The sequence below is a fragment of the Mya arenaria genome, chromosome 10 (assembly GCF_026914265.1).
Source record: "Mya arenaria isolate MELC-2E11 chromosome 10, ASM2691426v1".
Lineage (NCBI taxonomy): Eukaryota > Metazoa > Mollusca > Bivalvia > Myida > Myidae > Mya > Mya arenaria.
The window spans coordinates 68771535-68794709 of record NC_069131.1 but is presented as its reverse complement, the minus strand read 5'-3'; the positions used below and the strand labels follow the sequence as shown (position 1 = coordinate 68794709).

The window sequence follows — 23175 nt, the reverse complement described above, 5'->3', positions numbered from 1 at the left end:
TGTTGCTGAAATACATGTTTATTTCTTAATGACATTGTTATGCTATACTTTCGGTTCTGTACATTACAGAGAGAATTGAAAGCAACTAAAGGAATTGTAGACATAAAATTGGTTTCCTAGCTAAACTCGCCTTATAATAAACATAAATTATAAAAAAAACATTGACGTTTTATCTCATGTGTCAAATTAATTAAATACAGTGTGTCCACGTTCATTTAAGTACAGTCGAACTCCGTTGGCTCGAACTCCTAGGAACCGGCGAAAACACATCGAGTCTCGAAAAATTCGAGCCAAGCGGACATTCTTACCTATAGAATAAAGAAATAGGTCCCTTACATCCAGTTCGAGCCAACGAGTAATTCGAGCCAAGCGTGTTCGAGCCAACTGGGTTCGAATGTATTTCAAAAAAGCTGTATATGATTTGCTTGAAACTTCGTACAAATGCCTTATAAGTAGGACATTCATATTGTAAACGTTGTTCATCATGTACGTGAACTACCATGAATGATTTGAATGAGATGTATTTGATAACTTTTGTTCTCACCCCTTATCAAGTGAAGCAGTAAAAGTCCCACAATACTGGCCGATTCATTTTGTAAACAATTTACTATCACCGAGTTTATCAATAACAGGTATCTTAATACAGGCAAGTGTTATTGAATCTCGAGTTCACTCATGCGTATCAACATATCAAATGTTTTACAATTTCTTATGAAGTGATTTAGTGCTGACAAAACACGGGGGTTTCAAAAGAAAGGCGAGAGTAAGCTACAAAGCCTCTTTCTCAGTTTTTGTTGTGTGCTTATATCGCTTGTCCACTTCTCATGTATCATTTCCTCAATTAACCCTTTGATTATGCGTAAACTTGATATAGCTTGAAAATTAAGATAAATATTGTCTAAACCAGACGCAGGAGTTCAAAATATGGAATTAGTTAGAAATGATATCTATTTCACACAAGGCGTACAATCTTGTAGTTGTTTTTACTAAGCGTCTTTGTCGACAATAATACCAAATGTAATATCAAATATGATTAAACTGTAATACGTGACAGTGGTCTGGATGGATTTCCATTGTTAGTTTAAGCACCTGGCCCACGATTCCCGTGTATGATTTGTCTGCAAGGGTATGGTTTAGCCACGCACCGTATTTATACTAATCTATGAAAAAAGCATTCATTTTGTATAGCTACATGTAGTTTTGTATTAAGTGCAATTAAGAAAAAGAACCGTTTAACGTGGAATTACCAGTGACAACATAAGTAAATGATACAAAATACTTCTATTTATAAAAAAAGCATATTCTTCAAGTATAACCTGTCTTTAATCAAGAATAGATCATGTTCTTGTCAAAAAATACTTACCTGGTAACCAACAGAACCAATGACAGTACAGTCGAACTCCGTTTGCTCGAACTCCCATGGACCGGTGTAGATACCTCGAGCCTCAGGAAATTCGAGCCGAGCGGGAATGCTTACCTTCAGTCGAAGTAAATCAGTCCTTTACATTCAGTTCGAGCCAACGAGTAAATCGAACCAAGCGAGTTCGAGCCGACGGGGTTCGTTTGTATTTTGATAGTTGTTTAATGATAGTTTTGTCTCTAATATGCTGTCTTTTTACCACGATCCTAGAGTCTTTGTAGTTTCAATTGTTTCTAGGTCTTAGACATTCGAACTAATTTTTTTCGTATACATATAAACAGGTACATATTTGACGAATGCAAACATATTAGCTCAATACCTATTAAATGAACAACGAAAAAGTTCCATAAAGTCAAAATGTATTTTATCATAGACGGAAACAATCAATGCGTTGTCATAGCCTTCGTGCTGTCGTCGGCTTCAGTGTTGCAGGCGGCGTTGAATTGCAAAAGTTTTCAACTTACCCATTACTCAAAAATCGTTAAACGTATTTGTATGAAAATAAATACATAATTATATTGTCAGAAATACTACGCTTTGATTTTGATAATTGTCGAGTTATACCCATTCTTCTACTAAAAAAGATAAGCGTGTGAACTAAATTGCGTTTGGTTTTACATATATTATACACACGATTGTATTACATGTACTGGTAGTATAGACATTGTAATGTATGAGATGGATTTAATCATTAAAAGCCTGCCGTTATTCTGCGAAACTGTAGTTAAGATTTTTTATGCTGCTATAATTTGGATGATTCTTGTTGTGGAATGGCATATCTCAATTATAATAAACCAAAAAATAAATAAATAATATAACTGAATTTCATTTTGTTACGTATTTAATTGAAACGATAAGACGTGTTTCCATAATATGCTCCAGGTCACATAACCTTACTTAAGATCATTTGGCGTGAACATAAATGTAATCGATTCTGGAGATTATGGCACTGTCATTTTACGATACACTTGACTTTCAAAAACAGCAGAATGGCATTAATGCTCCCTGTTGGCGGTATATATGGACTCTTTATTACTAGGGACATAGGAGAGTGGTATGTGGAATGCAGAGACTAGAAAGACTATATGTATCTATCATGTGTGTCCGTAACGGATAGAAAAATCCGACCCGTGGGCACGCGCGTAAGCCGGTAACGAGGCTTGCCGAGTTACCGGCCACGCAGCGAGCCCGCGGGCCGGCTCTTTCGAACAGGTCACGGCGTGTGTAACTCGTTAAGTTTATATCAGGCTATAAATATTGTGCCTAATAGGTTCATCGATAAATGTTTTGGTCCTGTTTGTTCCTTTTGTTTTATTAAGTATTTATGTTCTGTTATCGTTCGAAACATTTTTATTGAAGAGAAATTATTTTACACTTGTCAGGGCTTAAATAATACATTGATTTCCCGCGAATCAGTATTTTGTTTTTAATGTGCTTGTGCGCGCGCATAACATCTATCGAAGGGAAGTAAATGAAATGTACAAAACAAATAAATCCTTGTATTTGTTACGTAACGTTACCTGTATTGAAATTGTTGTCTGTATCTCAACGATGAAACGATTTCATTCTGGAAGATTTGCAATTGAGAAAATTAAGTTTTCTCTTTTAACATTTTACTGTCAATATCACATTAAACGTTCGTAAATAAAGCTAATGTTAGCATACATACATATGCACACTATTTAACATTGATTTTACTTTGCAACATTGTTGAAGGCAATATCAATACACTATACATAGTATGATAAAAAAAGACCATCTCCAGACATTTTGCCAAATGTGTCCTTGCAATCCATGCGATCCATTATTAAGGTTATTGCCATTGTCCTGATCTTGTGTATGCCCGGAATGGTTTGATGTGGTTGTTGCTGCTCTACTTGTGTTTTTCGCAGTTGAAATGTTTCGTTTTGTTGATTGTGTTACAAGCCGTGTACTACTCATTCCATTATGGTTTACAATTGTGGATTTAGCACTGCCGCCAGGTGATGGCGGTGAGGACGTAAATGGAGATAATGCAGATACTCCGTTGTCGACTGTTGAAAAACCACCGTCGATTTTCGAAAATGTCGTCATCGAATTAGTTCCAGAGTGGAACGATGTCGTAACTGAAAGAAAACCATGGTCTTGTTTGATTATAGTAAATCCAATTAAGCTTAATAATACGTTTTACGACTGCTAGACATGATCCTGCTGGCAGATTTCAAAAGCGAAGTTTAAATGTATTACAATTGCAAGCTGGTGTTATATGTTTACGATTTGATTCGAAAAACTTGTTTTTATTTCCATTTCTTGGTTTCTTTGAAATAAAGATGTCAAATCAAATATGTAGCTGCAATAATTTTATTCACCTCTTTCCAATTCTTTATATAAAGAACAGACGCCCCCCTCCCCCCACTCCCCCAATAAAAAGAAAAAAAAGAGGAGAACAACAACAACAACAACAACAAGTAACAACAACAACCACAAAAACACTTTTCAAGGAGAAAAATGGATTAGGATTATCAACAGAATCAATTAAATTGACTTATTTACCAGGTGGCTTTGTCATCTTGCATTCGCACCCAAGCTGAAGGGAGAAATCTGGACATGAACTGTTTGCATAAGAGGTCCACGGATAGCAATGGAGTCCAGTTATCGCCGTACATGTTGCAGTAAAATGCTCGACTGTGTCGTTATGGAAAATTTGAAAGGGAACGCCTTTAGCATGCTTGCAGCGGACCTTCAACACCCCGTCAGCAGATGAATCGCAAACACTTTCCAGTCCTGCCGCATTGAACGGCAGTATCTCCGTGTCGGTACTAAAGGAAATGCTTCAGAGGTTACCATTTGTGATGTTATGTTAATAAATTAAATGCCGTGTTTCATATTGTAATTCAGCCGGCGGTAGTGTGCGTTGAAAGCATCTTGACCAATATCAATATCACTGGTAATGAACTGATAAAATCAAACTAAAAACATCGTTTTTTTTTCGGTTCTTCAGGGTTATTGTCATACATGAACACTACACACCGGGCATAATTTAGGAAGGGGAGGGGCTACATCTTTAAGACGGGTTGCTCTTTAAGTAATATATTGATCATCTTCTACATCGCTTCAATCGCTTTCAGGGAATATATCAGGAACCATAATAAGTTATTTTACAATAAAATAACGTGCAGATACGTTATCATGTTTTGGTCTCTTTCTTAACACGTATGCTTATGTTGTTTCAACGGTTGTTCAAGACCCGTTCATATAGCTTACGTTTATTAGTTACTCACAAATTGTTTGCTGCCGATGGTACGTCCGTATTATACCAACTCGAATCCCATCCGCATATTGCTCCGTCTGCAATATAAATGTGTCCGAATTCAAAAGACAATTACAATTTACGTATTGTCCATCTTGTATGACTCAATCATCCTTGCCTAGTTCGCAAATCTATCATAGTTGCATTACGAGCTGCTAAGCAAAGATTTGATCCGTTTATATGAATTGTTTTATTTAATTTTCCTGTCACTCATAAGTAATTATGCTGTTTCGCGGACCGTTCCAAACAGGGAACTCGAACAAATCTTAATATTTATAAACCATGGTATCCATGAATTGTAAGGACACTGTGTTTTTTTGGCATTATTGCAGATTGCATTGCTTTATCAGTATGTACATTATTTGTGATAGAAGAAAATTTCCGGATGTCAACTAAATTTTTGTTAGAAAACGTCATAGTTTCTGACAAATTTATTATAAAAAATTTATAAATAGTAATTAAATTAAATTCAAACAGTAAAAGGAAGTTCCCAATGAAAGAACAATGCATATTTTGAAAGGCAAAGATATTTAGACTAAGTGTAATTTCAAACACATGCACACAAAGCTTAAAATGCCGTTAAATTTGAATAATTCTTCTTTAAATATTTAAAATCTATTATAGAATTGCATCGTTAATTATTAATTAATAAATTAATTAGTCTTACCAGCTGACCACGCAACTAACGAGGCTGCAACAATAAGATATCCAGCATCCATCACTTAGATGAGAAGCGACGTAACGAACAACTCCTGCGCGATTCTATATTCTCAAGAGAGTTGTCAAACGTTGACTTTTAATTTAATAAGAAACACGCCAAAATATTTGACATAAACTTAATTCCTTATCCTTACATACATAGTTTGATCCGTTCAGTTAATCTTCAACTTTCGATGTGATTATAAGCTTTATACAAAGTGACTACTTGATAACAGATAAGCCTATCTCTATTGAGAACTAGCTCAATGTAAATTTAGGATAAATAGCGGTCTTCCCAATTTCTAATTGACTGTCCTGTTGGCGTGTGAACAAGTGGTTTATGTGTATTAAGAGCACGATTTGTGCGGAGCGACCTGCAGAGAAGTGTTGACAAGTTAAGAAATACTGAAGTAGTATCCCCGTGAGAATGAACAATTTAAAAGCGTAGATTTGCGTGTATAAGTTCGATTCAAAAGAAGTACGTAGTCGTTTATCATTTGATAGTAAACACATGACACTTATTTAGTTTTTGAGAACCGGTCCTGGTTCGTTCAAGTGCTTGTACAGTAAATGTAGATGATAGTATTAGTACGACTCTGTGTGCTTCACATGTTTCTTCCACAAACACAATGCGGTTTAACTGACCTTTCCAAGGCGGTTATCTCATCATTTAATGATAAAGTTATGTTTTGTGTTCGTGTGTGGTCTGTTCGTGGTGTGTGTGTGTGTGTTTGTGTCTTCTTTCTGTGTCGTAAGGCCCTTTACCTCGTGCCTCTATACGGGGATTATATTTGAATTTATGACTAAGGGCCTTGTCCCTGAAATTTTCATAGTATGTTTTATTGGTATCATTAATAATAAAACATACTCTTTAACAAAGAAATTGTTCAGTGTGTAAAGTAACGACGCTATTATATATGTATATATGTATATCTGATTTTTACAAACGTGAGGACTTGTATCGCGTATTGTTTTGATATGATTGATTTGTGTAAATATGAAATGAAAATATTCACACCTCAACTTCCATTCCTTTAATAAACGGCCTTTCGGCATCTGCAAATATTTTCCGATGAACGCAACATTTTCGGATATGCTCGAATTGCGAATTATCGCGTATTAATATAAAAAAGTTTGTGTTGTGCTAGCAGTCCATGTTCTTTTCGTGTTTTTTTATATCAACATATTGAAAACATTCCATTTTATTATTTGTTAAATGTATTGTTGTCAATAGCGTTTCAAATTTACGTTAAAAAGTGATTCGATTTTATTTTGGAACTATTTTTTTCCGTAGCAATAAAATGTATAACCGGTCGGATAGTACTTTTTGCAGCAATCCTTCAGCAAATGTTGATATTTGCTCAAATGTCAGTTTTGAATACCACAATTTTCAATAGTGTTCATTACGGCTCCTGGCGATTCGATGTTGCGCCATTGTTTGATTTAAATTATCTTGTGATGTAATCAAAGTATTTTAAAAGTCAAAATATCCCTCACTTCTTTTCTTGTGGCCTTGTGGTTAGGCGTTTGTATTCCATTTCTTCTCTAGACTTTACCGGCATATCTTCCCAATATTATTATATATTTCGTTCTTTAATTGCATTTTTCTGCAATTTCGTTATCATAGTGTAAAATGATGATAAAATAAGTGCTTCATATGCATAACCGGGACATGTAAATTTTGGTCCAAAATCATAAAGTCCCGTAAGGGCCTAACATGGATACTCAGCGGGGACGCAAACCATCACTAGTCAAACAATACACGTCATTTATAGCAATAATGTTTGGATGACAAACCTGGAACGGTCAGTGAAAACTGGTGTTTACATGGAGGGGAGTAACACTATCTAGCAGTTAACTAAAGCAAGTGATTTCGATTGCCACTGTCTATACGATATATTAATTATCAGAGACACAATCAAGTCGTCTTTAATATTCTTAAGAAATCATGTGTTTCAACACAATCTCATCACTTGTTGATAAAGCTATTTCAAAATGTGTGTGGTCTGTTTGTATTTTGTGTATGTGATGTTTTTATGTCCCTAGTTCATTGTCGTTTGGGTCCTTCCCTAGTGCCTCTAAACAGGGTTTATTTTATTTATTGTCTACTGGGCGTGTCCCTACGGATTCTGTCTTGTTATTATTTGTTTTCGTAGGGGTGTATTTGATCAAACATCCAAACTATTTCCCAGTTTATTAGTTTAGAAATAAAACATTATACAAGTTGCACATACTAAGTATCAAATAATCACAACAAAACATAAAATATTAACACCCGGGCAATATGAACATACGTAAACTGATAGTTCTTAGTCGCACATATCGTTTCAAAGGGATTTCATCTTGAATCGTTGGAAATATTATCCGTTCCTTGATTGTTCGAAGCGCGATGTCATATTATAGAATCTCCAGGGGAAACAATGCAGTGTATAATGCGGTATCAGGCGGAAATGAATTATATTTCCTATCAACAGTTTCTTACGAGATGTATTGTGTTTAATATACAAGTAATTTCATATGACTTCAAACGATCATTTTTATTTGCTGATGCTGCCAATTCACTGAAACTGATACAACAGTGATATGCTGATACTCTAGTAAAAGATCATAGTAAAGGGTAAAGCACGGTTAACCAAATAGGGCACATCATCACAAAGTGTCATTTTCAGTGAAATGGTGACGATGAGGTTATTTGGATACTTCCGCGTGCATGGCAACTTATTTTTACACATTGCAGTTATATCTTGCCTGTATATCCGTTAAAACACCCAACACGTTAAAGACAGGTCCTCCGTTTGTAAAATTCATGTTATTATTTTTTTCTTAGCCTTATTAAACGATGCCATAGAAACTACATACAGAAGATACAATTCAGCTAAATGTAAACACTGAAATATAAACAACGATACATGATGTACTTTCATATATACAGATATGTTAGCCTGAAATAATTGTTATCAATGGTTTATACTATTAACTCTGCAACATAGAACGGCATATTCATTACGAAAGTAAATGTATAGAGATATGCAATTTATAGCAAAACTTATATTTATAAACTATGCAGGTTAAGCAACATATTTAAATTGAACATAAATACGTAATTAATTACAATATATAAACCAACAACATCTGCAGTGTCAGTATCTCAAATGTTCATAGTATGCAGTGATATAAATATGTTTAAAATGTACATAGATAGATAGATTATTTTATTCCTCCAAAATTGAAGAGCTGAACTTATATACAATTATATACAACAGTATAGGCAGTAAATACACATTGATGAATACATATCATATCATTCAGCAAGTTTAACAAACCGAGAATAGGAAACTATCAGTACATTATCATACAATTTACACACTGACGACACAAATATCATTCTAAGCTCTGCGAGAGTTTCAAACAGAAATAAGATGTTAAACCAGACTATAGCAAACAGCTTTACATAATTTTACAAACAACAACAACAACAACAACAAACAAGTGCATTTAAGTTTTGCGCAACATTTTAAGTACAGCGATCGTAATTGGATAATTAACTAAGCAGCCATTATCATTTTCTGTCCTGATAGCAAAACAAGTGAGCACATTGGTCAGAACAAGTCATTGTCATAATCGCCTTATAAGTCTCGAGACCACAATGGTCGTATACCATATCCAAAAGAAATTGACGATATTTTTTCTTTCTCGTGAAAATAAAAAAATATCGTCAATTTGGCTATATTCGTGTTCTGATCTTGCTGTGTAAAGGCTTGGTTCCCCCTTCACCTTACCCTAATTTGATCAATCAGCAAACACTATAAATTACATTAGACAAAATTCAGCTCAAACAAATAAGGCCTAAATATTAATATTTAAGGTACATATCATCTACTTGAACCTTCACATGGACAAGAATTTGCAGTATTAACAGTATATTTGAAAGGTTATATATAAATAAATATCCAAACAGCACGGTGTTAAACAGTCATTTATTTTTTTGGCAAGTGCGCTTCTTTGCAAAAGTTGATTATCTTCTGAGCCTCAACTCCCTTCATTCCAAAGTCAGTCATCAGGTCATTCTTTGTCAACCCCGTAAGCAGGACTCCATCTACATCATTATCTAAGAATTGTTTTGCATAACTACTAAGATTCATTCTTTCTAAGTAGCCAGTTACTTCACGCACTGTTAAATTACATACATCTTCTGGTTTTTCAACGACCGGCAGGTCGATTTGGGTATCAGTTTCGGGAACTCTTGCTACAATGTACTGAGCTTCCGGTTTCAGAAACTTGTGATCGCTTGCTTCTTTGTCAACAGTGACCGGAGCTACCATTGCTGAAGGACGTACACTACTCGGAACCGGGGTGTTATCTTGACTGACAATTTTCGCTTGCTGAACGTTATGTGCCAATTTTATACTTGTTTTTCCGATGATTTCTGGAGGATCTGAACTTTTCAGCCACCCTGTAGGCTTGATGGGAAGTTTTGGTTTACTTCCATGTGCTGGTGGATTCTTCAGCCTAGCTGCTGGAGTTTTCTCTTTAAGCTCAGCTCCTATAGGCATATTATGTGTTTCCTGTGCTGTGGCGCTGCTCTCTGGCTTCGCTTTCACTGGTTTCAGTCGTGATTTTGCAAATAGTATGTTCTCCTCAAGGTGGCAACTACCGTCTCTGTTCGGCTCTACATCGCCATGTTTGTTTTCTTTAACTTGATCTGATAGAGTCTCGCTGTTCTCATAAATATCGATATCGGGCTTTTCAGCAGGTAGCGGCATAAATGGTTTGTGCAGGTTAATCTGCTGTGAATTTCGTGTTTTGAAATGACTTGTGTTTGCCTTTGTAATAATCTCCATTGGTTCATAAGCATCCATGCCATCAAATGATTCACCCACGCAAATAATTTCATCTTCTGTTTTTGTAGAATTTACGTTTGCGTACGGTTTGTGGACAAGTGACCAGAAATTGATGTACGAACATGGTTCAACGTAAGAATGCTCCGCTCCATCTTTCGCTGAGAGTTGTTCTTTATAGTGTGCCATTTCTACAAACAAAATTTCTAAATTTGTTTGTCTGTAATATATAATTTTCCTTGTGTTATTTTACTTTCATGATATCGTATTCAAATACTATTTTGATTCCTTTCATATATGTCTTAAACAGGAATTATGAGGATAAACTTGTTAGAGAGACTGATAATTTGGAAGTTTGAAGAACAAAATATTATGTATGCGAACTATGGTTTAATTGAAAAGTGCATTGACAATAATACTAGTCATATAAAATACCTGGATTCCCGTAACAAGTATCATAGAAAATAGGACCGCAACGATTGTCAAGGTACTTGTTAAAGGCATGCCATTCGTCTTTAGATTTATTCTTGTGTCCCGTCACAACGGCAAGGCGAAGCTGTGTGAGATATAGTGGCACACGGATGACTTCGGTCTCTAGGATGTCTGAATCTGTTGAGTGGGACAAATAATTAAGAAATTATACTTTTACTGTTGTTTCCCATTATTTATTAAATTATTATATTCGTTTTGCATACCATTAAGTATCTGTAAAGTACTGCTGATTAACTGCATTGTTTAAATAGCTATCATTGACCAGATAACTTCATATTGAACTCTGTTCATTAATTAAATACGCGTCTTTGTCTTAAAACAATTACATCATCTCCTTACAAAATGTGTGTCTTATAAATTCCGACCCTAACCGTGTACGCGCCATTTCAGGTTCAACGTGTCCATGAGTATGCTTTGCTATCTATTAATCATTGTTGTTAGCTATTTCTATGATTTCTATGACTTCTATGACCGTGACTACAACATTTTTAATCATGTAAAAAAATAGATATAATTGTGATAAATTTCCCGAACCTATATAGTTTCCAAGTAGGTAAATCTCATCAAATGTGCCTGTGAGGTCAATTTCAGGAATGTTGTTGGTATTTATTCTCCGGTTTCCAACTGTTATGATGGTCTTTTTCGGAAACTCAACCACGCATGGTATAGTTTGCTCTTGGAGAATTTCAGCGATCGTCCTTGCCTTTATAACAGAAAGTTTATGTTAATTAAAACCCATGTTCGTCTCAGGGTGTGTACAGTTATTTTAGTCCAAAGAAAAGACCAAGATGGCAACAAGGAGCCATCCAATTCTTTCCTCCACAAATCGATTCATAATAATATTCACCCTTTTATCCATCCATCCATTCACCCACCCATTTATAGACCCGGCCATAAATCCACCCATCAATTATTACACTAAAATCTTTTCATTGCCGATCCATTATTACACTCATCTTTTGATTGACCCATCCAGCCATCCATTCAATTATCAATAAATCCATTTACACATCCATTCAACCATCCATTTATCCATCCATACATCCGCTCACCCATCTACCAATCCATTCTTTCAACAATCCAATGATCCATCCGGCCATATATCCATCAGCCCATCTCTCCATTTTAGATCAATCCATTCAGTCATATTCCCACCCACCTATTCATCCACTCTCTTTGAACAATTCATTCATCTTTCAATTTATCACTCCACATATTTATTTAGCAACCCTCACATTCACCATTCCCCTATTCAGCAATTTACCAAATCCAGTAAGCAGTAGAAATTTAACCCACTGCATATGCTCAAGACATGTTTACAAAAATATGGATCTGAATAGATTTATGGAAGTTTAAAAAAGGACACAATATAGGCTACGAGTATGTATTTTTCTTTAATTATATTAACAAATAAGATACATATCTCTATTCGCACAGATTGATTTGGATGGAGTGATGGGCAATTACATAACAAAACAATTAAATCTTCGAATATTACCCCTTTTTTAGATCCCTGTATATGACATGTTGATATAAATACAGTTATTGTTAACTAACGATACCTTTTTGCCAGTGCCTTTGACACAAACCGGTTGCTCAAATTTCTGTGGAATGCTCACGTGCTTTACATTCTTGCCCAATCTAAATTGAGCAATGACCCTCGATTGCCTAGAAATGGTCTGAAATCGAATCACCTGAAAAGAAATTATGAATGGTGTCGTATTTATAAGGAAAACATTCGTCTGAGTGAGTGCCCGCTTCCGAAACATATGCAAGTTTGTGATAGTATCTTACTTTGAAATGTGTTAAACAAATACTACATGTAAATGCCTTTTGGTAGCTTAATGTTTAGTGGATGATTTTTGTCGACGGAGTTTCGAAGGGGAAAGGCGAAACCCGCCATGTTTAACCAGAAACACACAGAGCTTGTGTGAAGAAACAATCTACTCGTAAGGATGTGCTTTTATTTAATTAAAAATTCACTAAGTTAGTTAGTTAATTTGATTTCAGGTCTGACCCAACATAGATCCAGTGCAACCACATTGACACAGTCGCACATGCAGCTGTTACAACAATCTCCAGCATTCAAGATTATATGCGTGAACCGCCAATGTTGGCATGTTTCTACCTCTTAGTTGATATTTAATCATCAATTACTTAAGGAATATGACGTCAGTATCATGACATTGTTTCAAATGATACAAATAATCTCAGAAAGAAAAACACACATTTAGAACAGTGTTTATGTGCTCGTTCATAGAACGGAACTTATAACAGTTTCACATGGGGCGTATTTATGGCGGGCGTTCTAGATACCTCTGTAAAAGCACCATCAAATTTCGAAAACATGAGTATAGGTATAAAATGTAAGACAAGTTTGTAAAACAAGTCCTATTTCTTGATTCAATCAAGAATTATTTTCCATTTACCTAAAAGCGGCCATGTCCAACCAATAATTTAAGAGTCCTTTAACAAATCATCATCGAACTAGGTCAGAATTTAAATCGGCATACTATCTGAGACAAGTTTGTTGCAGGCTAAAGCGCTCAAGTCAATAGATAGCTAATACCCTTTAATTATAGAAACAAGCTTAAATCGGTCATAATAGGTATGGGCAGAAGATCTCGGTCAGGTTAAAAGAGGGCTATGACTAATCAGTATTTACACCGAAGTCCGCTCTCCAAATTTGGCTTAACGAACACCCACATATCACAACATTTTGTTTCTTTGAAATATAACAGGCGTATTTTGCAATAATTGGCGCTTTTAAGCTCATGTTGTCTCTGGTCAACTCGCTTAGGCTAAGATTGTCGGTTCTTCTGTATTATAACCATATTTCACTCGACATGTGCAGTCAAAAACATGATGCAGTTAAAGGCGACAACACGACAGCGATTCTCGTTGAAAAATTGCCATTTCGGTTGGTGAAAACCTTTCTTCTTGATCATTTTTGTTACTTCCCTTAATTTCAATTCCCTTGATATACGTCTATTTGTTCAAAACTTCCATTTTAATAAGGGGATAAAATAAAGTATTGTATGACATCAAATATTAAACGTTGCGAAATATAGGTTAAAATTAGTTGATATAATTATACCATAAATGTGAAGCCACAAGTGGTCTGAAAAGAAAATGTTGAAACGATGGCGGAGGAATGACGGAAAGCTCGATATCGGCCAGACAAGATATCGGTCAGACTTGTATCCGATGGGCTAGGCGATATCGGATCGATATTGTTCACGATATTCATCCGATATATAAATTAAATCGGTCCGATATATATCCGATATGGAATTACTGGTTTGGTAACGCGTGTGAGACGGATATTGGCTTCCTGTAAGTTAATGTATGAATATCATATTGGTGGCAATATCGGCTAGGTATTGTGAAATATATTTAATCTGATAATAGACATATACCATTCAAAAGTATTAATTTAAGTTTGTCGCATAAACACCTTTACCAATGCTACCACCTATGGTAGTGTAATGTTCTGTATTATGTCTGATCAGAACATAAAGTAAAAGACCCTTGTGTATGTAAAGGGATATGACAGACGTGAAACGGGATTTGAATAATAGAATATTATCTGTACAACAGTTTTAAAAATAACTAACTATGATTCTTGAAATATATGTATATAATGCAGTGAATGTTATTTGCTGACTACTAGTTGGTAGGCAGGGCTTATCAGAACATGCAGAGCATATCAGAGACCACTACAGTATGTATTAAAAATGATATCGAAAAGCATATTCATCATTGATTCGTGCCTATTATAGATATGTATGCATTTACTCTTCGTATAAAATGAGCAAAGCCAACGGTTACAAAAATGTAAACCTTTTTTTTAAGTATCGGCTATATCAGATTTGTTTACTTCCTGCATTATGTTTCAAGAACGAATGTATTACTTTGTGTTAAGTCATACGTTAAACTGCTATAACGATGTTACAATCTCGTTCAATATCGCTGTTTTCGGCTTTACCTTAGTTGCCATGTGATTCAGGTTACTTCCTAATACAAAAACACCTTAGATTTCTTTACATAAATGCTCATGTGAGGGCATGGATCACACGACATGACATTGGCGAAATAAGCAGATGACTGACTTAATTTGGTTTAATATCAGCTATTTCAACTTATATTCAGATGAATCAGAAGATGTTAACTCGTCCAGTACACAAAATATTATCCCAAACACTACGCTGTTAAAAGGGTTATTTGTATTCATTTAAATGCGTATCATTCAATTTGTTGGTATATTATAATAAATTGTCGTGCTGTTTAAATTAATGTATAATTATGTAATATTTGTAGCATATTTGAACTAGTGTTCCAAAGCCAATGAAAGCCTTTACTTTAGCAGTTTTTTTGCTATGCAATACATTAAGACCTATGATAAATGTATAACATGAATAGTTATGACGTTCGTGGACCACTACATGACCAAGCCGTTGGCTATTTCGGACCATGAAGTGGCGCTTAAGGAATTGGCAATGCATTGTAGGTTCAGGGACTTCTTAGGATCTGTCAGAAGATAATATGGCATTTGACAAGGCTTGCCGTATCGCAAAGGCAATGGAAATGCCTGAATATAACACGGCCTACTTCTGGCCATAATGAGGGTCGGTCGTCGTTGCATCTGAAGTCACATTTTTGGACAAAGGGGAAACAAGATAACAGAAAGACAGCAAACGGCGCAACAGTGAAAAAATGGTCCATCGAAACGTTTTTGTCCGTTGAACGTCGTTCAAGTAAAGTAATGATCTTGTAGTGAACAGTGGCTTATTGGCTTCCTATGACATGAACTTGCCGGTGACATTAGCATGCCATTCGTCATCGTACGGCATTGGTGCAGTGTTGTGGCATATAATAGAAGATTGACAAGGGCAGCCTATTGTTTTGCTTCTAGAACTCTGTCGGAAAGTAAAACAAAGTATAGTCAGATTCACAGAGAATCACTTCCTCTAGTGTATAATGTGAATATATTTCGCAAGGATCTGTATGGACGCATGCACTTTGATCACAAAATTAAAACAGTTTGGCAACTTATTTTCCTCGTTTAACCTTGAAAATGTTTACAGTACATCTGCTTTCATGGTAGTTGCGACTTTCCGTCACGTTTACTAGTACCCGACATGGACGCATGATATATTGAAGAAAACCGAGCACATTCCCTTTTCTGCCAAAGATAATGCTGAAATAGTTCGAAAACATCCGCTTTTAGACTGAACGAGTACATAATAATTGGTTTGCCAAACCATGTTGCTGACAGAGAACTATAAAGGGGATATTTACACCGGAGAATTGTTATACTATGGTGATTACGCTATGTTTTACCGAATACTTAAAAGCATTTTTTTTACAAGAGTTGCATGATCAACATCGGGGTATTTGGCACAAAAAACACCGCACTACCCCTGGAAGTGTGTAGCAAAGCCATGACAGAGAGTGCACATCGCTTTGCTGAAATCAGGCAACAAAATGTCGTGGTTGTGATACATTTTCCAAACGGATCGAAGTCGTGTTTGTGTAATTAACCACAAGTCCAAGAACCATTGAAAATTGCGTTACATGTGATTTACCAAAATAACCAGTCAGTGATAATGTTGTAAGGTTTACATCGGTGGGTTTCAAATATTTCTAACAAACAATGACATACAACATACTCTGGTTCCTTCCTGCAATCCGAGCTTGGACAAGGTAGCTGAATTGACTTACCGTTAGACAAGCCATTTTAATACCAAAGATCGACAGCAAAATATCGAAGCCGGTTGATGTTGCTTACACCAAATAAGGAGCAAGACATTGAACGATTGAAGACAATTATGACATGGGTCATAAACAGTGTCGCATGTATTGTAAAGGAGAAAGCGTTCTGGTGAAAACATCATTACTTGATGGGAGATAATGTAAATGTCTTCATACATTTATTCAACGAAAAAAATGACCAGTAAAGTATTAAATAAAAGTGAACAAAGTTATCCGTTTCTGTTATGCTCATAATTTACGTTAAAATCGTTGAACACCAGAAACGTTTTTTCTTACTTACTGAACTTATCTCCAAGAGTTTGATATCAACAGAAAGCTTTTGAAATTATGTTTTGGGAAAATGAAAGCAGATACACGAACACATTTAAAATATGATTGGTAAAACATTTCGAATGTTAGTAGATCTAAATACCAAAAATTAACAATAATATAAAATTGAAATAACAACATTTAACTGTTAATCGATTTCCATATCTCTTGCCAACAAATGATCAATAAGCTTTGATCAACTCGTTATGGGTAATTATTTATCTTCTTTATTTTCCATTTGTTAAGTAGCTCTTTAAAATATTTTCAAATCAAATGTGAGACATACATGAATATAAAAAACACGTTGTTTTTATTTGATAAAAAAGCTTTGATTGCCCTTTTGAAAGAGCATGATACCTATTTCCTCTACAATATAACCTTAACATTGAGCTGGTGTCAGTTGAACGTGAAAGGGTCTATCAAAACCACAAAAAAATATTACAAAAAGTCCCTCATCTGAACATTATTTTACACAAATGTGCAATTGACGTTTGTTCTCACTTGATAGCAGATATATATGTATGGTTGACCTACCATTCCCCTGTCAAACGTATCCCCCTGTATTTCCCCGCAGTAGCCTTGTGTTATCATGACAATTCTCGGCAACTTTTTGCTGAACTTCTCTAAAAAATCCTTCGGTGAGTATTCCTTCTTCTCAACAATATAATCATCCATGGTTGAGTTGAGATGAGCTGGGTCGGGTATCTTGAAATACCTTTGAATATCGTTGTATGATTTTTTATCTATAGGCAACTGGTCGATATCGTTAAGAGTTCAAACTAAAGAAGGTCTTCGTTTACACGTCCTTCAATTGGCCAGACACAATGTAACATCTGTGCTTTTCACTGTTTTACATCTTTGAAATATCTATCACTGAAAGGATTTTGTTTCCAGACAGTGAGCAAATCATTCACTATGTTTCAGAAAATGTCCAACCAGTACACGCCTTTACTCCTCCAACACAAACAATACAATGTACAATACTCCACGGAATACCCTTAAACCATCATGAATAAGTTCGACATGTATTCATGCATTTACTTCATTGTCCATTTTCTTCCTTCTATATTAAAAGCTGCATACACACTTTGCATGTACTACCTAAATACAAAATATGTTAATCACATAGTCTTGAAATCGCCACAGGAACGTGTGTTGAAACAATTTTGATAGAAGTTTGTCAAAAAGAGTTCTTCTTGTTTTTGCTCGAAGTGCAAATAGTTGAGTGTTACCCCGTTAAATGCATCGTCTGATACACACGGTCTTCTTTAAAGCTTTGCTTTGTTAGTTGACATAATGGATGAAATGTTTAACAGCGCAGCAACTGTTTACAAAAAGTCCGGGCTTCAAATTACACTAGTATTATAAAGCAGTAATTAACCCAATCATAGCGCAATTTCTCGAAATAACACCTAACAGACCTTCATGTTGTCCTACACATTTTTCCTTCTAATAATATTAAATATAATTCCAATTATAGTGTCTTACAGTACAGATTGCATTTAAATCTAGAATCGGATTTTCGGTACTTCTTATGAGATAATTTTGTGTTAAAAACAGGTATATAACTCACACAATTACTAGCTTACATTGACTTTCACTCCGTTGGGAGTATACTTTCACATAGTGTGTTGTATTTTTTCACAAGTGTTATGCGCATATTAACTTGGTTAAGCCTCAACCCGCCCCCCCCCACCCCACACACACCAACCTTATAAAGATACAGCTGTCTTGATACATGTGTTCTGTATGTGGTGTTTGTATGTTTATGACCATTGTTTAGTGTTCTTTGGGTCATTACCTTGTGCTTTTAAACAGGGCTTATATTTGATTATTTGACACATGGTTGTCGTTTTCATTGTACTATTCACATTATTTTATAAAAAGTGCATTGTTATTTCGACCACTAAATGAAAATTTAAATCAATGCAACTGCGTTTTTCCCACCTGCCATCTATATGAGAAAGGGTGAATGCATAAGTTTTATAGTTCCTTACAACAAGTTTGAAGTGTGTCTTTGTTACATCGTAAAATTTCTAATGGGCCTTAACATTGTGCAACGAAACAATATCTCTGTTATTTGAGGCGCTACTGTGCATTTCTGTGTAGTTTCCATTATACTATGTCAAAACAACTTGCCAATGTACTTGGATTATGGGCTTTGCTTAATAACACAATGAAATCTTCCGGGACAAGCTCAGCAGTCGAAAATTATCATATTTAGAGGCTTAATGTAAGGGCCCAAACGAATATGAGCTAGATATACACTCATTTAAACACCACACATACACAAAAACAAACACAGCAGTAAAGCCTCAACATATGACATCTTTATGTTACCCGTAATGATGCCCAATTCTTGTCCATGATATACGGGTCTGCCTTTTATCTTTTGTTACTATGCTTGTTGATTCCATTCAAATACTGCCGTGATCGATTGTTGCCTGTGCAATGTGTGACCAATCCATCTCCAATTCTTCAGAATTAATTTGAAGGATGTTTGTTGCTCTGTCGTAGCCCAATCATTTTGGTTGCAATTATGTCCGGTTATAGGATACGTGAGATCTTTCTCAGGTACTGTTAAACACAAACTTTACCCAAGGCTTTTGATTGGTGCGTCTCAAGAATATAATATATTTTAAGCTTTGTACATGTACAGAAGAAACTGACGAAAGCCTTTGCTTGATCTGTACAGTCACTGTACCCTCAACCCAAGCAATAGCCACTGTATCCACAACCCGAGCTATAGTCACTTTACCCTCAACCCTAGCTATAGTAACTGTAACCCCAACCCAAACTTTAGAAACTGTACCCTCAACCAGAGCTATAGTCACTGCATCCACAACCCGAGTTATAGTGACTCTACCTTCAACCCGAGCTATAGTCACTACCCTCAACCCGAGCTATAGTCACTCTACCCTCAACCCCAGCTATAGTCACTGAATCCTCAACCCGAGCTATAGTCACTCTACCCTCAACCCCAGCTATAGTCACTGTACCCTCACCCGCGCTATAGTCACTGTACTCTCAACACTAGCTATAGTCACTGTACCTACAACCCGAGCTATATTCACTGTACCCTCAACCCGAGCTATAATCACTGCATCCACAGCCCGAGCTATAGTCACTGTACCCTCAACCCGAGCTATAGTCACTGCTTCCCCAACCCGAGCTATAGTCACTGTACCCTCAACTCGAGCTATAGTCACTGTACCCACAACCCGAGCTATAGTCACTTTATCCTCAACCCAATTTATAGTCACTGTACCCACAACCCGAGCTATAGTCTCTGTACCCTAAACCCGAGCTATAGTCACTCTACCCTCAACCCGAGCTATAGTCACTGCATCCATAACCCGAGCTATAGTCACTTTATCCTTAACCCGACCTATACACGAGCATGAAGCTCGCGTTATTACATTTCAATCACAAGGAAAGTGATGTAGTAATAGTTTTAAATCACAAGGACCAAGGACTGTGTTTTATAACTCGCATTCGTTTAAATGAAAATGGCTGAAGTTTAAAAGTGTCTTATTCAAAATCAATATAAACACATGTATAACAAACATAGACTTTGCGTGATAAACCTTTCACAACTTACTAAATCATGCATTTACGGAAAATATTAATTACTGATAACAAGATTGTAACCGTGTATTTAATAGTGCTAAAAGATCAACTATCGTCTCAAAAGGAAGAATTACTGCACCTGGCTTTCAAATTAATCACGGTATCCTTCATAAAAACTATTCTTGCCGATATTTATTCATGATTTTTTGTCAATGAAAAACAGTTGTATAAATTGTGGTAAATCTTATTTAGGAGTAAGAATGCATCTTTAAGAAGTTTAGTGACAAATGGGCCTTATAAATTATTATTGAAGTCATTTTACCTTTATATTGGGAATATTAAATAAAAATATATTACCTTTGTAAAATTAAAATAAATTAAGTAGGTTTTGAAGTATACGCACATTGCATATTGATAAATGTTATAAGGATAGCATGTTTTCAATTTTGCAGTGAAATCGTTACAAGGTGGGGCGTACAAGCCGTACAACAGCCGCAAACAGCCATTTATACCCACAAAATCACTGAAACAAGTCTAAACATTGTCTTCTCAATATGTTTTACATAACATGTGATTTAATCCACATATCATAATTTATATCGTACAAATTGTGTTCAGCCTGAGCCAAATGTTGTTAGAGCGTTAATACCTACGTGGAAAACTACAGAAACAAGCTTGGTAGCAAAAGGTTTAAACATAAACCGGGTTTAATGGCACTAAGTAAACGCCAAAGACATAGAACACAAAAAAAATCATAAATAAGAAACATTGAACAACAGCACAGTGCATACATACTATATATAAAAAAACCAAGTATGTACATCAAGGATTGTTAGGTGCCACCTTTGAGCGGTCAGTAAAATGTACTGGAGGTTTAAACCAGTTAACGTGCACAAACCTCGCTCTTATCCCAACGATCCTAAATAAAAAAAAAAACGCAAAAGGTAAATCTTATCAAAGATTTGGGTAGTGCTAAAAGATTTACGGTGATCAACTATCGTTTAATAAGGTAGAAAAACTGCACTTATCTTTCACATTGATCACGGAATTCTTCATAAAAATCAGTTAAATCTACAAGCAGTTTCATACTTTTTACTTATGCGGCATACTTAAACTCATATTATACGATTTTTTGTGAATGTTATTGATCTGGATTGGCCGCTATATACTTTGCATGGATTCATTGCCAGTCTGGTTGTGTCTAAACAGTCTTAATCAAGCCAAGACGTCTATGATGAATACTTGGATGCTGTGGCCACTCTTCAGGAATGTCTTGAACACCACATATTGCAGAAGCATGGAGCTGATTACTGCTGTCCTGTCGGGCTTGGTCATTGCGTCGTTTATTTTAATCTACAAGAAACGGACACAAACGCCTGATAGGTATGGATTTTGTTGTTGCATAACAAAGCAAAAATATGCTACAAAGTAACAAACATTTTCGCCAAATGTATACTATGGTCAATATAATCATATGTTAATACAACATACGCTCAAATGCATATGAAAAACACGTACAATCAGTATTTCTAATAAAGGTTACACTAGGTACTGATCCAACGTATTGGCAAAATGACAAATGTATGCGATTGGCTACAATCAAATAAACAAGGTCAGGGCCACATTTAAAACAACACTTACAGACAAAGAAATTTCAAATAAGTGGCAAATTTGCACCGTTGTACTACATTTATCGGTACAAATATTGTATCTGTTCTAATCAACATTTTGAACCGGTAGCTATGTACTAACAAAACAATCAGGGTCAATGACTTAAATGTAGTACACTACTTATGTGTGTCAGTTCGATTATACTCGCTCTCGGGTAAAGTCTGATTCGGCGAATGCTCAGATAAGATTGATTGTCATATAAGGTTTTTGAAACATAACGCACAGACGGAATGTAACACTGGTTAGAACCCTAGATTGAATGTAAACCGTTACCACTAGACCACGGATCCGACACAACTAAACATTTTCTGTAGTTTTATCTTCATAATAGTTCACAAAGTTTTTAACCTTAAACAAGCCAATCAGAGCTAAGTATTCCATGCACTGTATTTCTATAGATGTGCTTCGTGACGGAATTGATTCTTAATTCAGCCCTGACGTCACATTTAATGAGTTTCCTACACGAGTCTGAACGATCTCATTTTGGAACACAGTGGCCATTTTTTATCGAAAACAACCTGTACACTAGTAGAAATAGTTCCTTTATTCTTAAATAATAGCATCAATTAATTGTAGTGTTTTACGTGAGTTTTGTAAATCTAAATCTAATTTGAATGCAAATAAGGTGTGTTAATGCATATATAATTAAGAAGTCCAAGAGTTAAGTTTAACTGCTTAATCTAAAAAAACTGCGCGATTTATTTGCAGCGTAGTTAAATGTAAAGATTTCTGACATTAAAAGAGTCCGCATATATCCAAGGTTGTTTTCGAAGGAAAGTGGTCAAGCTCTTCCAAATGCAACAATCAATGCTATATAGAGTGTATATAATAAATTAAGAACGATTTTATTCTAACCGTATGGTCGTTGTAGCACAGAAACAGACAAAATGACGTCACCGTTTCTTGTTCGAAAAAAAAAACTAGGCGCAGGTGGTCGCAATTAATGCGTACATCATTTAAAAACTTTTGGTGAAATGCCGTAAATAAATGTTTAAAAATACTATTTATAAGATCCGTTTCTTGTCACGAGTCACACGAGTTTTGACCTATACATAACTGTATTTAGTATTTTAAAGAGGCAAAATGTAGGATGAGGCAATTATTATTTTTAT

At 35.5% G+C, this 23175-nt stretch overlaps 1 protein-coding gene across 2 annotated transcripts; it reads right to left on the bottom strand.

The window, feature by feature from the left end:
- Positions 1-7588: 7588 nt before the first annotated feature.
- On the bottom strand, positions 7589-18040 carry LOC128205878 (uncharacterized). Of its 2 annotated transcripts, XM_052907911.1 has the most exons (5): positions 17357-18040; positions 12301-12432; positions 11273-11441; positions 10682-10855; positions 7589-10437 (listed from the first exon to the last, which is right to left on the bottom strand). In XM_052907911.1, the coding sequence occupies exons 1-5, from the start codon at positions 17495-17497 to the stop codon at positions 9386-9388; spliced, it is 1668 nt and encodes a 555-aa protein (XP_052763871.1). In that variant the 5' UTR covers positions 17498-18040; the 3' UTR covers positions 7589-9385. The 2 variants fall into 2 exon arrangements, with proteins under 2 accessions (XP_052763871.1, XP_052763872.1); XM_052907912.1 differs by lacking the exon at positions 12301-12432.
- Between the last annotated feature and the right edge of the window lie 5135 nt (positions 18041-23175).

Coding starts and splice junctions, on each gene's coding strand:
- LOC128205878 (XM_052907911.1), bottom strand. CDS start 17,497: ATGGATGATTATATTGTTGAGAAGAAGGAATACTCACCGAAGGATTTT. Junction 12,433..17,356: donor ATACGTTTGACAGGGGAATG/GTAGGTCAACCA, acceptor ATTTCTTTTCAG/GTGATTCGATTTCAGACCAT. Junction 10,438..10,681: donor TACTTGTTACGGGAATCCAG/GTATTTTATATG, acceptor TTTTGTTTGTAG/AAATGGCACACTATAAAGAA.